Below are 14,716 nucleotides of genomic sequence, written 5' to 3' on the forward strand. Positions count from 1 at the left end.
GAAATAGAGGTTTCATATCAGGATTGGAGTAAGTAGTCAGGTCACCTGAAATAAGAGAGAAAAAAATCCTAAGGACAAATGATACTTTTTTAGTTTTTTTGAGCTTTTGAACTTATAGAAAACGTTTTGAACATGTTGTTATTTAAATATTGTAATTATAATATTTGTTCTTATTATTGAAAAGGGTTACCATCATAAAATTTAGGTCTACCTGAGGCAAGCGGTAAGAGCCAACATGCGGGGAGTCGGGAAAGGAGGCGGAGGCATTCAGGATCGGACCCCTCAAAATATCTAAAATTTAACAATTTCAGCCAGACTGGCCTATATGTATCTTCTAATTTGCTTGCTTCTTCTTGCAGTTTTGATGGAATTGCCCCCCTTGAAATAAATTCAAGTCCACATGCCTGTAAGTAAGCTTAAGTTGAAATTTACCTAAAGTGTAAGAAAAATTGAGGCTGGGTCAGACGAGAGCCATCAAATAGCATATCTAAATTTAGTCAGGCAATAAATAAAAATATACATACTTTATGGAAGGTTTATTTTTCATCTCAAATCAATTCATTTTATTAACTGTGTTTTTCTGATTCTGATTTTTAAGACTGACTATCGCGTTCTCTGTTATTTCGAATAGTGTTGGAAATAATTTCTAAGACGTCCGCAATAAATTAAATGTACTAAAAAAAATTGTGATGCTCTGTAAAAATTTGATCACATTTTTGAATTCACCATTTAGGTTTACTTTAGAAAATTTTCATAGATGGTTAAACGGTTTTAAGCTATAACATTATTTTTTTGAAGAATTAGAAGTCTGTTGACAATTATTTACAAAAGAGAACTCATCAGAAAGCTGTAGATTGACGTTGTAGACTCAATTAAAGAGTAGTTACAATCTTGACAACAAAAATTGGAAGGTTAAATGGAAAGAAATAGAGGTTTCATATCAGGATTGGAGTAAGTAGTCAGGTCACCTGAAATAAGAGAGAAAAAAATCCTAAGGACAAATGATACTTTTTTAGTTTTTTTGAGCTTTTGAACTTATAGAAAACGTTTTGAACATGTTGTTATTTAAATATTGTAATTATAATATTTGTTCTTATTATTGAAAAGGGTTACCATCATAAAATTTAGGTCTACCTGAGGCAAGCGGTAAGAGCCAACATGCGGGGAGTCGGGAAAGGAGGCGGAGGCATTCAGGATCGGACCCCTCAAAATATCTAAAATTTAACAATTTCAGCCAGACTGGCCTATATGTATCTTCTAATTTGCTTGCTTCTTCTTGCAGTTTTGATGGAATTGCCCCCCTTGAAATAAATTCAAGTCCACATGCCTGTAAGTAAGCTTAAGTTGAAATTTACCTAAAGTGTAAGAAAAATTGAGGCTGGGTCAGACGAGAGCCATCAAATAGCATATCTAAATTTAGTCAGGCAATAAATAAAAATATACATACTTTATGGAAGGTTTATTTTTCATCTCAAATCAATTCATTTTATTAACTGTGTTTTTCTGATTCTGATTTTTAAGACTGACTATCGCGTTCTCTGTTATTTCGAATAGTGTTGGAAATAATTTCTAAGACGTCCGCAATAAATTAAATGTACTAAAAAAAATTGTGATGCTCTGTAAAAATTTGATCACATTTTTGAATTCACCATTTAGGTTTACTTTAGAAAATTTTCATAGATGGTTAAACTATTTTCAATGGTCTAAAATCCTAGATTTTGCGAAAAAAAAAAACGAGGAAAAAATATTATGTAAGGAGACTCAAAAACTTTAAATTGTGTCTGAATTCATCTTAAGAAAAAAATTGCATAAAATTACATATTTGGTTGTCAGCCTTAGATCTTTTGGTACTTAGCTATTTTAGTATTTTAGGTTCCGGATAAGCACTTCTATGTTTGAACTTACCTAAAAATATTTATTTTGGGGAGACATATTCTAATATGAGATTTCTGGTCTTCGTGAAATTTTTTATCCGAATATATTTTGAATATATATAAATATATTAATATATTATTGAAAAGATAGACCTTATTCAGGCTTGAAATTTTGATAATTCAGTGACTTCAAATCTGAAAAGCCCTAGAAGTGCCCTTTAAGGAATGACCATTTGAAAACTTCAATCCCTTCTAAGGTAGTTGGAAAATATTTAAATTGGGGTAGATTAGGAGAAAATAGCTTTAACATTTTAAAGACTTAATTTTTCAGTAATCTTACCACCAAGGCTTGAAAGGATTGCGCCGTGGATAAAACCCCGCCTCGTCGTTGAAGGTTCCTTGGTTCTGTCCTGGCTGTCGCAAGGAATTCCTTAATCTTCTTAAAAAAAGAAATAAAAACAAAATTGCTTTTCTGTATAATTATACATCCGCCACCCTCCTTCATCCTTCTTCCCCTTGTTTGAACCTGAGAGACATATATTGAAGCGGGAGCTAATTTTTTTTTAATTCTAATACTTGTATCTTATGCAGATAAGCATCTTCTGTTGGCTCCATCAGACGTAGCAGGCTGGGGAATATTCCTGAAAGATGGTGTACAGAAGAACGAGTTTATATCTGAGTATTGTGGGGAAATAATATCACAAGAGGAAGCTGATAGACGAGGAAAAGTTTACGATAGATACTCTTGCTCTTTCCTTTTCAACTTGAATAATGGTATGCAAATTTTACAATTAAATTTTAAATTTCACATATGGAAACTTCTTCCAGTTCTTTTGCCCTGTAAATGTCGGAAAGAGGCAAAAAGGGGTTTTTTTTTCCTTTAAATTGTTATATAAAAAAAAGTGTTGCTACATTTTTTTCATGTTTTTAAAAAATAATTATTTGGATCACGAAACTGATCTTGGAATAATTGTTCCTATTAAGGTTCACTTTCTATATTTATCATTGTCAAGATAAATTCGTTGGCCTTTATGCATAGGACTTAGTCTACCACCTTTTCTCAATCAATTTCGGTATGTTTCAAAACCATCAGGAATGATTCCACTGTTAATATATTTAGGTTTTATTTTATTTCTCGCACTTTTTTTTTTGCTCGGATATAGTTGGGATTATAATCCTGGCTTGTTGTCATCCAAAATACAGTCCTAGCTCAGTGAACAGAAGATGGGGCAAGACGGAGGAAAACTATTTTATACCCTGTTTGGAAACATTCTTTGCTTTTTTTCGTATATTTCGCAACCCGTACATTTATTTTACTCTTGATTTATTTCTATATTTTAGGTCTCTTGGCATTTTAGTATGGTGATTTATTGTACTAAACTAAAGAGACGTCGTAGTTCATCTCTGGAAATTTCGAATTTGAATGGATGCATGTTCCTGATTTGGTTTTTTAGTCTCCTTTTGTGTCTATCTGTCATCGTTTACGCAACAATAATTTAGTTTTTGCTTTCTTCACCTGTTTTTTTTTTTTTTTTTTTTTTTTTTTTTTTTTTTTTTTTTATATCAAAAAGAAACTTTTCCAAATAAAAGGTTCTAGTAAAATGGAAGAGTAATATTAATAGCTAAAACGAGAGCAGAAATAGAGGTATAACTCAATCAAATTTAAAACCAACAGATATTACATTGAATAAATCAATGAAAATTAAAATAAACGGAAGTTAAAATGAATATTTTAAGTCAAGTTTAAAAATAGTTTGTAATACTGTGAATGAATAAATGTAATTAAAAATTTACAGAAATTAAAATGATTAAGGAAGTCATACTTATAACAAACAGGAGTTGCCAAAAATAAGGGTAAGGCTAGGAACCTCCTTGAATTCCCCTCCCCCCGCCCCCAGTGAATGTAATGTCATTTTGCTCTCCCCTCTAGATAACGTTTTTAGAGTCTTTGATAATTCTATGTGAAACTGCTATCGGAAAATTTTTATTTCACGCCTTAGATGGCTACGGAGAGGCAAAAAAGGCTAGGGTGGGAGGATGGTTGCCTCTCTCCTCAATTTGACCCTTAAAAGGGGACTCAAACCTTCAGTGTCACATCGACTTTCATTTTCATTTCATATCGAGTCGCCTGTTAAGTTTCTAAAACCATCTGTTCTATATGAAGTAACCGGGAAAAAAATAATAGTGCATGGGAGAAACGTCGTTCTTTATTAAGTTTATTCGGATGTGTTGATTCTCAATTCGAAGAATTAGTTACAGTTTTGCTTGGGCTATAGATTTCTGAGCTTAAGCAAGGCTAAGAGAAATGAAATATTCACGGAAATACAGCCAAGAAGAATTTTGAACCGCCTTAAAAGAAAACTTCTAGAATCCAACCCCTCACTCTAAGCAAGGTTCCCATTATTTATTTAATTTTTAGAGTTATTTCTTTTTTCTTTTACTATGGGAGCAATTTCTGGTTAAATTTTCTATCGTAGCCAACTAAGTCATTGGTTGTATGCCACTTTGATCTCAGACCTTAGATTAAGCTAGCCAAGTAGGGGATCTCGAAGGCAAGCATTTATAAATATAAGCAAAGAAAAATGTGTTAAATCTGACGCTTCAAGATAAAAGAAGCTAAACCTTTTGCAGGTGCTCCACTTATTCCATTTCCTGTTCAAGTTTAGAACTTCTAGAAGAAAACGTTTCTCTCTGTACATTTGACGTCCTAATCCTGGTGGAAATACCATTTCATAGGGTATCATTTTAGTAAGGTTTACGAAAAAATCCCACGAGCTATGTTAAGATTACAAAACTAAAAAGATAGCTGTTTCATAACTTTTGTTTCTTGTGTTTTCAGTTAATGGTTTCATGATCTTCAAAGTTTTGGTGCGAAAACGAAAAAACAGAGCAAATAGGGGTAAATTTGGAACATCAGGAATGTCTCAACAGAACTTCTTCCTTTACTAAACAAAATAAAAGACTTTTTCTGTTGAGTGAACTTTGCATGAACAGCCGAATACTGTTACCCTTTACTTTTAGTAAATTACTATTTTGGTTTCTTATCCTTTTTTGCAGATTATGTTGTTGATGCCACGAGAAAAGGGAACAAGATCCGTTTTGCTAACCACAGCATCAATCCAAATTGCTTTGCTAAGGTATAGGACAATTTTTGTTTTATCTTATTTAACATTGGCTATAAAAAAATATATATATGTATTTAAAATACATATATGTATATTTTTTCGTGTAACGCTTTAATTAGAAAAATCTGTTATTTGGTTTATTTCAATCATGATTTGAAAACACTGCTAAAGAGTATGGAATGAAGACTGCTGAGAATCGAAAAGATATTCTGTACAAATTAGTTTTTTTTCGTAAAAACCCCTTTGGGGATTTTGGTGAGTGGAATCAGCGGTCTATGTTGACCAAAAGACAAAAAAAAGATTCCCAAGTCTCTTTTTATATGTAAATGCAATTTTGGGTTCAAATTGGATAGGGTAAAAATTAAATTATTTTACCAATAGCCTATTTTATTTTCTGTAAAATGTTGATTTTAATATTAAATTGTTCATTTAGAAAGTAAACACAAGCATTTCTGTTTAAATTTCTGACATACTTATCTATTAGAATAAATCAGTTTTTTTTATTCCAATTGCTTCTTCCTTTTTATTTCTTAGATTATTCCGGGAAAAACATGGTGGAAAATAGTTATTAAAAACTGAATCTGACTAGCTCACAAGAACTATTACAAAATTGATTAGCAACGAATTTATTTCTTGTTATTTCTACTTCTCTCTGTTTCTTTCTCGTACGTTCATCAGTAAGTTTTCATGTACTAAGGCCACGGCCTAAATTAAGCATACTTTCTTTTCTTTTTTACCTTGTGGCCTTTTTGACACATTTGTGAACTAAGTTCATCTGCGGTACTTAAAGTGCTCTAAAATAATATGATTTATTTTCACAATAGCAAACAAAATACCTTTGCTTTAGATTTTATATTTCTTGTCCTTTGGGAGAGCTATCAAACTTTTTAATGCAAATCAGTCTTGTAACAGTGGTTTTATCCGATTTTCATCTATAGGTTTATGATCAGGTCCTACTGAATTGCCATTCGTAGTAATGTATATTATGAGTTACCCGAGCCAACCATGTTAGCCGACTATCTGTCTGCTAAAAAAAAGTTATTTTCTCAAATGGAGCCACGGTCCTTAGACTAGGTTGACTTGGCAACTACCGTACATAGCATAGAAAATCATCGAATCATAATCACACTGTGATAACTACTGATTTTATTTCACCTTTCCTTATAGATTGACTCCTTGAGTGATACCTCTGCCTCAACGCCAATAAAAGCACGAATTTCTACGTTTTGGCGTATTTCCCCCCACCCCTTCCTCAAATTCCTACTAAAAGACATCTATTGTCCGTGAAAATTGTTATTTGGAGTTTATTAAGAAGGATTCGATCCCTGGCTTGGTCGGTTATTTATTTTGGGACGGAGGTCAGTGGCGTGACTCTCTAAGCTCAGCCAGAGTCGACCCAGCTCTAAATGGGTTCCTAGAAAAATCTGGGGAAGGTAAGTAGGATGAATGGGCGAAAGCACAGGGTGACTGGCCCCCAACTGTACTTCCTGGCTGAAAGGCCACAAAACGGAGATCAGCACCGCCGGTTTGGACCTTGAGGGTTTAGTGCTGTCATACTTGTTTTACTTTTTTACTAAGCAGAACTATGACGAAATCACAGGAGAAATCTAACGTTTTACCTTGGACCTTGAGGGTCCAACGTTTGGACTTTGAGGGTCTAGTGCTGCCATACTTGTCAAGGGCCACAAAATGGAGATCAGCACTGCCGTTTTGGACCTTGAGGGTTTAGTGCTGTCATACTTGTTTTACTTTTTTGTTAAGCAGACCAATGAGGAAATCTAAGGGGACATCTAAAGTTTTACTTTTTTGAAAACTCCGATTTTACGGGTTCAATATATGTTACAATGAATTAGTCACAGTTCAGCTTTACATATTTGATAAGTACAAGTAAGGTATTTCTTAAAATCGAAGTATTCCAAACCAGCTTTGTACATTCTTAAAATTAGCCTCTCCATTTTTTTAGGTAATGATGGTGAATGGAGACCATAGAATTGGAATTTTTGCCAAGCATGCAATTCAAGCTGGTGATGAGTTGTTCTTTGACTACAGGTAATATATTAGTCTTGATTGCTGGTCTTTCACTATCTAAAATATGTGTGGTTTGACACTGGCCAACTAGTTTCTTTCCTTGTTTTCAGGATATGACAAAAAGCTTGATGAACAGATTGTTTTAGTGAGAAATGTGGCGATTCAAGGCCATTTTATTAATGAATTAAGGCGAAAAACAAGGTTTTCAACAGAAAGTAAGGAGCAACATTAAAACTTAAAACGAACAGAAATTAATCCGTATATGAGGGGAGAGAGGGGGCTGTCCCTTCCTAAACCCTAGCTCTTTACGCTAAAGTCTTAAAGTTCTTTAAAAACGCCTCTCATTCAAATTCAAAGGTAAAGGCATGGGAGGGAGCTAGTTGCTCTCCAGTCTTTGTTGTCACTGAGAAAGGAGACTTTTATTTTCATCTAAATCTGGGTGAACCATCTTCTGATGGTTCACCATTAGACCGATGATTCGATACAATCACCCCTGAAAAAAAACGACAAATAGACACGCATTTGTTACCTTTTTTCTGGCAAAAAAGTTCAAAATTCCATATTTTTGCATATTGAAGCTTGAAACATCTAAAGTAGGGTTTTCTGTTATGCTAATTTGATGGTATGACTTTCATGAAGATCGCTTTTGGGGGCATTTCTTCTCTTAATCGAAATTCAGGGAAATTTTCTAGAGCCCCTTGCTAAAGGTGGGTAACATTAAACTTAAACTTTTATATATTTAGAATCAGCATAAAGAGCTAATTCTTTTGATGTATCAATTGTTATCAAAATTTCTTCTTTTACAGTCTTGGTTACTATTGGGCCGAGCTGCTCCTTACTTACAGTTCGTTAAACCGAACTGTTTGAAAATAGGGCAAAGCTTAGTTTCTGAACGTTGAAACATATGTCTTTTTTCCATTTCTCATTGCCAAATCCTGAAGCAAATTCTATAGAGTAAGCTAAATTGTGCAAGGTGACTGGGAGCACCTGAATCAGCTGTTACCCTATTCTGGAAGACAGCGTTAGTATTTACGGTTCAGCCAAAAACTATTGAAAACTATCAGACTTGAAATTCGAATCATTTCCCTAGAGAAAACACAGACTGGTATTTACTGATTATCTGCTTGATTGTAAAACCATCCAAATTCTTCCAATTTGGCTGAGGTTTTCCATAGTGTTTATGGTAGTAGTGTCGGGCTATTTTGCTTTTTCCATGCAGCTGAGCACCTGGAGCTCTGGATTGATGTTTGTGTGAATGCTGTTGATTGCTGAAGTCTTCAATTGTGGCAGAAAGAACAGGCAACTGGGACCTTCACCTCTCAACTGGTGAACAGATGCTTCGGTTCTTCACATCTTCCAACCATCACTTGTACGCGAAGTCCTACAGAATTCATCTCCCGAAAATGACCGACCTTAACGAAACGAATCCTCAGGTTCTCAACGATTTTAAAGACGGCAATTTGGTAATAGGCCGCTCCGACAGATTTTGGGCTAGTCTTTCCCCTGACCTGGTCAAAGAGCAAGTATTAATGAGTTCTCTAAAAGCTAGCGGAGGTATAACACGTAGACACGGTATGAGCAAGTTGCAGCGGATAACATGGCTTTTATCCGCTCCTGCTCGGGACGATGTCAGCTCTGCACTCCAAGAACTCACGGGCATGACATTTGAGACTAGTGAAGAACACAAAGATGCTAAAGCGACAAGAATGGAATACGACTTTAAAGATTTTAAAAATATTGTACACTTTTTCCTGGATTTTTCACCTCTCACAAAGGAGCCATTTCTCAGAAATATAGTAACTGGCGAGATTGCAAGTGAGCATGTGGACGTAGTCAAGGCTGTACAAACAGGTACGAATATCTTGGAGGATATAACTGGAAGAGACGCCAACATTTACACTTTACAGGAAGAGAAAAACTGCTATTACTATGAGAGTGCAAAGTAACCTGAAGTCAGCAGTAGAACTGCCTACCGTTGACCCTGCTTTGATGTTCCAATACCCCTTTGATGTTTTATACACCTACAGGCTGAACCTCTCCCCCAACCTCACTCTCTCAAAGTTTTAAGCACCAAACAATTCTTTTGACTTTTAAACAGTTAGTTTAATGTTCATCAGCAAAGAAAGAGCGTGGAAATGGCATATCTAATCACATTTGCTGGTATTTACTCAATCAATATTTTTTGCCTCACCTTCGAATTCGGAATCAGCACATATTTTTTGGTCGGGTAGTGAAAGAATCATTTGTATAGCAATATTTTTAGGTAGACCCCTTTTCTCGCAATTTTCCTAGACTACTACTGCAGTTGTTCATTCTGTCTTTGGTTTTGAATCTACAGTATTTTATCCAGAATCTTCTTTTTTTCGTTGGGAATCAAATATTCTTATGATCTTGTATTCCCAAGGTGGACTTCATGAATGACTCTGGTACCAAATTTATTAACCAATCAAACCGAAACAAACTAGATAGTTGAAAATGAATATTCATATCTCGTTTTGATTGCGATAAATAAATATTCAGTATAACTGGTGGGTTCCTTTTCTTTATAGTTTACCGGTGTCTTCTTTGAGCACATTTTTAATGTATAGAAAATTGATTGTATCGTAGCCTAGGTAAATTTGGTGTTGGAAAAGAAAACAGTAGCTGTTTCAGACTGCTGCAGTTTTGTAGGTATAACAATCTAGTTATAACCAATACAGCATTTGGTCATAAAATGGTACATAAATCAACATAGTATTCAAATGATGGTAAGACAGGTATCCTTACTGATTATGTTATTGTAAACCGAACACTGGTAGGATTGATACAAGATGCCAGGGTATATATGAGTGCTGTTTTTGATGCTAAAAGTAAATATCACCATCTAGTAGTGTCTAGGGTTAATTTAAAACTGGAGCTTCCCGGAAGGGTAACTACCTTCCGGTAAGCTATGCCGTTGGTAGACTCCAAGATGAGAATTTGAGAGAAACTTTCCAGGAACAGTCGAATACTAAAATGGAGAGTTTAAAAATTGATAATGATAGAAGATGTATGGAATTATTTTAGGAAAATAGTTTGTGAAGTCGCTGATGGTGTCTTAGAGAAGCTTCGTGTTTAACAGAGAGGAGTAGGGACCTGTACAAGAATTATTTGAGTGTTGGATCATATGAAAATAGGATGAATTTAAAGACAGTGGAGAAAGCATTAAGACGTGAGTTAAGGAGATGTGAAGAGGAGGCCATGAATAAAATTGCCGAAGATGTGGAAGATGCAACCAGACGGCATAATAGTACAATATTGTACTGGCATGTTTATAAATTGACAGGGAATAGCCTATCTGGACTCATCTCAGCTAAAAATAGAAATGGGGCCACAATTAGTGAGAAGGAAATAGTTAAAGAGAGATGGGGAGAACTTTTAGAGAATATGATAGACCGTGATAGAGTTGCAGAAAAATATATAGAAAGGAATGAAAAAGTTTGTGACATTTGGATGTCAAGAAGAATTAGTGACAGTACTAAAAGAAGTAAAAAATAAGGCCACTGGTGCTGATTGTGTGTTAGATGAGTTTCTCAAATATGGTGGTTATGAGGTTAGAAATAAGCTACTAAAGACTATGAATATGACTTTTTGAAAAGGAGAAGTGCCTTGCGATTTTAGGGAAACTCTAGTTAATCCTCTCTATAGTAAAGGTAATAAGAGGGAGTAAGGTAATTACAGGGCGTTAACCTGGTTTTTGTAGGGAGCAAATTACTTAGTATGATGATACATTTAGACTTAGAGATGCTGAAGATAGAGTTTTGAGAGAAGAACATTGTAGTTTAGGAGGAGTAGAGGATGCATCGACCAAATTTTCACGCTTAGATTAATAATTGAGAAGGACATGAGTCATCAAACGGCTTTAGTCATCAGTTTTAAAGACTGTAAGCAAACGTTTGATTCAGCGGATAGAAGAGATTTAGCGAATCTCCTATCCTTGTATGGTATACCTGATAAATACATTAAAGTGATTAGTGCTATGAACGAGAATAACATTGCTGCGTTTGAGGTAGGAAATAAGGTTAGGAGCTGGTTTCGTATTAATTCAGGAGGTGGGGAGGGTTTCGTTCTATCCCTGTTTGCATTGGATCATTTTGATGGTCTTTGTCCTAAGGAGCACATCAAAGGCATTGGGAGAATACGGAATCAAATGGGGAAGTAAAATTCTCCTAGATTTAGATTATGCTGATGATTTAAGCATCTTAGAGGAAAATGTTAGCGAAATGAATGAACTTTTAGAGGTTTTGCAAGTTCAGGGTGCAAGAATAGGTTAGAAAACTAATATCAAGAGGACCAAGTCGCTAAAACTAGGAATAAGTGAAGGTGAAGAGGTTACATTGGGTAATGAGAAGATCGATCTAGCGGACAGCTCCACTTACCTGGTAGTATTATTAGGAAAGATGGTGGGTGCAGTGAAGATGTTAAAAATACAATAGCAAAGGCCCAGGGTGCTTTTTCACAGTTAAAAAAGTTTGGAAGAATAGGAAGATAAGACTGCAAACCAAGATTAGAATATTGGAAGCTACAGTGATGACAGTAGTCAGGTATGGTTCTGAAGCGTAGGTGCTACGAAAAACGGAGGAGGATTGGTTATATGTGTTCCAGAGAAATAACCTAAGATTGTTTTGGGTACCCGACTGACTGACTTTTATCTCAAAAGTAAGCTGTCCGAAAAATGTGGCTCAATCTCGCTTTCTAGGGCTATAATGTGAGAAAGGATGAGATGGCTAGGACATGTTTTGAGGATGAAGGAGGACAGATGACCAAAGATTATCCTTGTCGGCCAACTGTCTCGGCACACGGGAAGCAGGTTGTCCCCGAATGGGATGGGAAGATGTCGTAAGGGAAGATTTAAGGGGAATGGAAACTTCTTGGGAGGGGGTAAAGAGGAAGGCTTTGAATAGATTGGGATATAGGAGGAGCGTCCGTAGCTGTGTTGGCATCTGGTGGCTTGGTACTGCAGTGAATTAGTATTAGTAGTAGTTGTCAAAATTAGCTAGGTTGTGTTGCACCAAGATTATAAAGAACATCATACTTAATTGGTTCTTCTATCAACACTTTTATGTTCAGCTTAAATGTAATTATTTTGATTGTTTTTGCAACTCTTCTCCTTTAGATTATTCCGCAAAATTTTGCACGAATAACTATTATATTAAATTTTTTTTATCAAAAGATGAAAATGGTGGTTCAGATATTTTAGGGAAAAGTCTGCTTCGTAGTTCTGACCACTGTGTAAAAAAAAAGAAAGAAGGTATAAACACGAATTAAAAGGCAAGACTGGTTCTAATAAAGACGTACAATATCGATGATTTACATCCCATTTTTACTATAAGCTATTTAAAGGACAAAGAATGATGTACAATGATGTACAATGGCATTTATATATTAAAAAAGAAAGAAAAACCAAATCAACTGAGCACCCTCAAAAAGTCCTTTTTCGCCTTCAGCAAGAGCAAGAGACCTCGACTTTTTTTAATTTGTTCCTCTAGAAGGGGATGCAAATATCGTTTTATTCTAATTTGTTTATAATCAGCTGTTTATCCGTTAAGTCGAATGTGGAAAGTCTTCAAAGGTTTATTCGATTATACCGAATTCGGCTGTCTTCGTAAAAATTACGTTTAAATTCAGGAAGTAATTGCCTGTTATGGACACTAACTCCAGTTATAATACAGCTTATATAACCTCTTATATGTTCATAACTACCTTCCAAAGGGGTCTCCTCTCATTTCATGGGGAGAGGGATCAGCAGCTCCTCCAAAACCTTTTCATGAAGAAAAGAAGCCTCCGGGACTGGACTGTTTTTTTTTGGGTGGGGGAAGGTTTTTGTTTTAAAAGACTTTTTTTTAAATGTTGTGCAATTGAGCAAGTGGTATGGGTTTTAAATTTCCGAGGGATGCCCTGGGAGGAACTTTTATCCACCTATTGAGTGTCTTAGTAACTTTATATTGTTGGGCCCAATTTCTATTACTTTTGATACTTAGCCCCTCCTCCTCCCGTTTCCCTTCTTATTCCCTGGCTGTTTAATGACTCTCCATGTCATAAACAATAAGGCAATAATAACGTACGTTTCCAGGAGGTAAAAGAAGGAATTTCTTCTTCGAGTTTTTGGAATGGTGTTGACTGAAGTATTGTTATATACGTTTGTATTCCATGTTATTGGACGTACTTTTGGACTAAGGGTGTTTAAAATGCAACCAAGGATATTTCTGGGAAGCTAAAGCGTTCTTTGTAGGTTACAGCGGGAGTTCAACTCTTATGCGTACATGGGAAGACTGCCTCATACGGATCTTTTAAGACGTGGATAATTTGATCCGTAAAAGGATTTGATCCCTATTTGATCTTTTATTTAATTATCATCTTTCAAGACGACTTACGTAAAAACAAAGAAAATAACAATATCCTGTTTGTGATAATTTTGTATTTATATAAAATAATTGAATTATTGATACGTTAAGATTAGTTCCGATTTTATTTTTTTTTTTTTTCAGGTATGGCCCAACTGAGCAACTCAAATTTTTTGGCATTGAGCGTGAAACTGAATTTTTTGGTTGAAATTCCATCCAAAGGAGATTATCAGCTTTTTTTTATCACTATGATTACAAATCTTTGGTAGAGGGGGGAGGGCTGGTAAGTGGAGGATACTGATTTTCTTCTAACTAGGAATGTTGTGTGCGACAGGATTTGAACTTTCAGAAATGGGCCTACAACCCAAGTTAGAGCCTTGGAAGGTGTTTTGAAATACCTGCCTTTACTGGTTCCCTGTTGCAATGCTTGAAATATTGATTGAATGCACGTAGAATTGTCTTAGCCTAAAAAAAACACGTTAATTAAGTTTTGCATAGAGCCTACATTTCTTATGCTTCAAGTTTAGGTTTCGAACGTCTCTGGATTTAGCCGGATTCTGAACTCAGTTTTTTTTTTTTTCATAGAACCTTTCAAGCCTTGCATATTAAAAACGAGTGAAGAAGAAGCTTTGAAAGCACCTTGTTGGTCCTAATTTTGGTCGTAAATACTTTGAAAGTTTCATACATCAAGCAAAAGACTTTCCAAGTTTGTTTAAAATTAGGGTCTTGAGTGGAAGAAGATGAAAGTAGGACCTTGAAAACATCTTTCGAGGCCCTAATTTTGGCCATTTTCCATTCCTGGAAGTTCCATTCACATAGCACAACAACTCCCCAAGTTAGCGAAGAGCCACTGTTCTTTATAATTGTCTGTACAATAAACTTTTCTGGCACTGATCTTGGTATTTATTTTTATTTATTTTTTTTTTTTTTAATTTTATAATTAAATTTCACAATAAAGGTTTTAGCAGCTACTTATATGTTTTAGAGGAATAAAACAAATCAAGGTAAAAACAAAAAAATAAAACCAAATAAACAAATAAAACCAAGTTACTTGTGTATAGTCCAACAAGGAGCAAAAACGAACCAGAATCTATTGTACAAATGACAACGGAGTAAAACTACCTGTTTTGCTTAATTTATTCATCTCTGAATTTTGTGTAGCCGTGTAACCTACTTTAACGGTAGCTTTGTTTTTCAAATTATCATTACTTTAGTGAATTGGAGGTTTCCAGCAACTCTATTTATAGTCACATCTAAAAAAAAAAAATACGGTCTGTATTTTCCTCTTTTCTTGTGACCACTCTCGGCCGCTGTGTCTATGCCTCTC

The 14,716-nt window shown here is 35.1% G+C and overlaps 1 protein-coding gene across 1 annotated transcript in view; it reads left to right on the forward strand.

Moving 5' to 3' along the window:
- E(z) (histone-lysine N-methyltransferase E(z)) overlaps positions 1 to 14,352 on the forward strand; it is a 133,409-nt gene extending 119,057 nt beyond the window's left edge. The window contains exons 12-15 of the mRNA XM_089095367.1: positions 2,466 to 2,648; positions 4,932 to 5,011; positions 6,963 to 7,048; positions 13,534 to 14,352. Of these exons, the coding sequence (XP_088951493.1) occupies positions 2,466 to 2,648; positions 4,932 to 5,011; positions 6,963 to 7,048; positions 13,534 to 13,597 (413 nt within the window). The 3' untranslated portion in view covers positions 13,598 to 14,352. The remainder of the gene's footprint in view (positions 1 to 2,465; positions 2,649 to 4,931; positions 5,012 to 6,962; positions 7,049 to 13,533) is intronic.
- Positions 14,353 to 14,716: the final 364 nt, after the last annotated feature.

Source organism: Artemia sp. Qi Xiang Cuo, chromosome 10, assembly GCF_049724085.1.
Source record: "Artemia sp. Qi Xiang Cuo chromosome 10, ASM4972408v1, whole genome shotgun sequence".
Lineage (NCBI taxonomy): Eukaryota > Metazoa > Arthropoda > Branchiopoda > Anostraca > Artemiidae > Artemia > Artemia sp. Qi Xiang Cuo.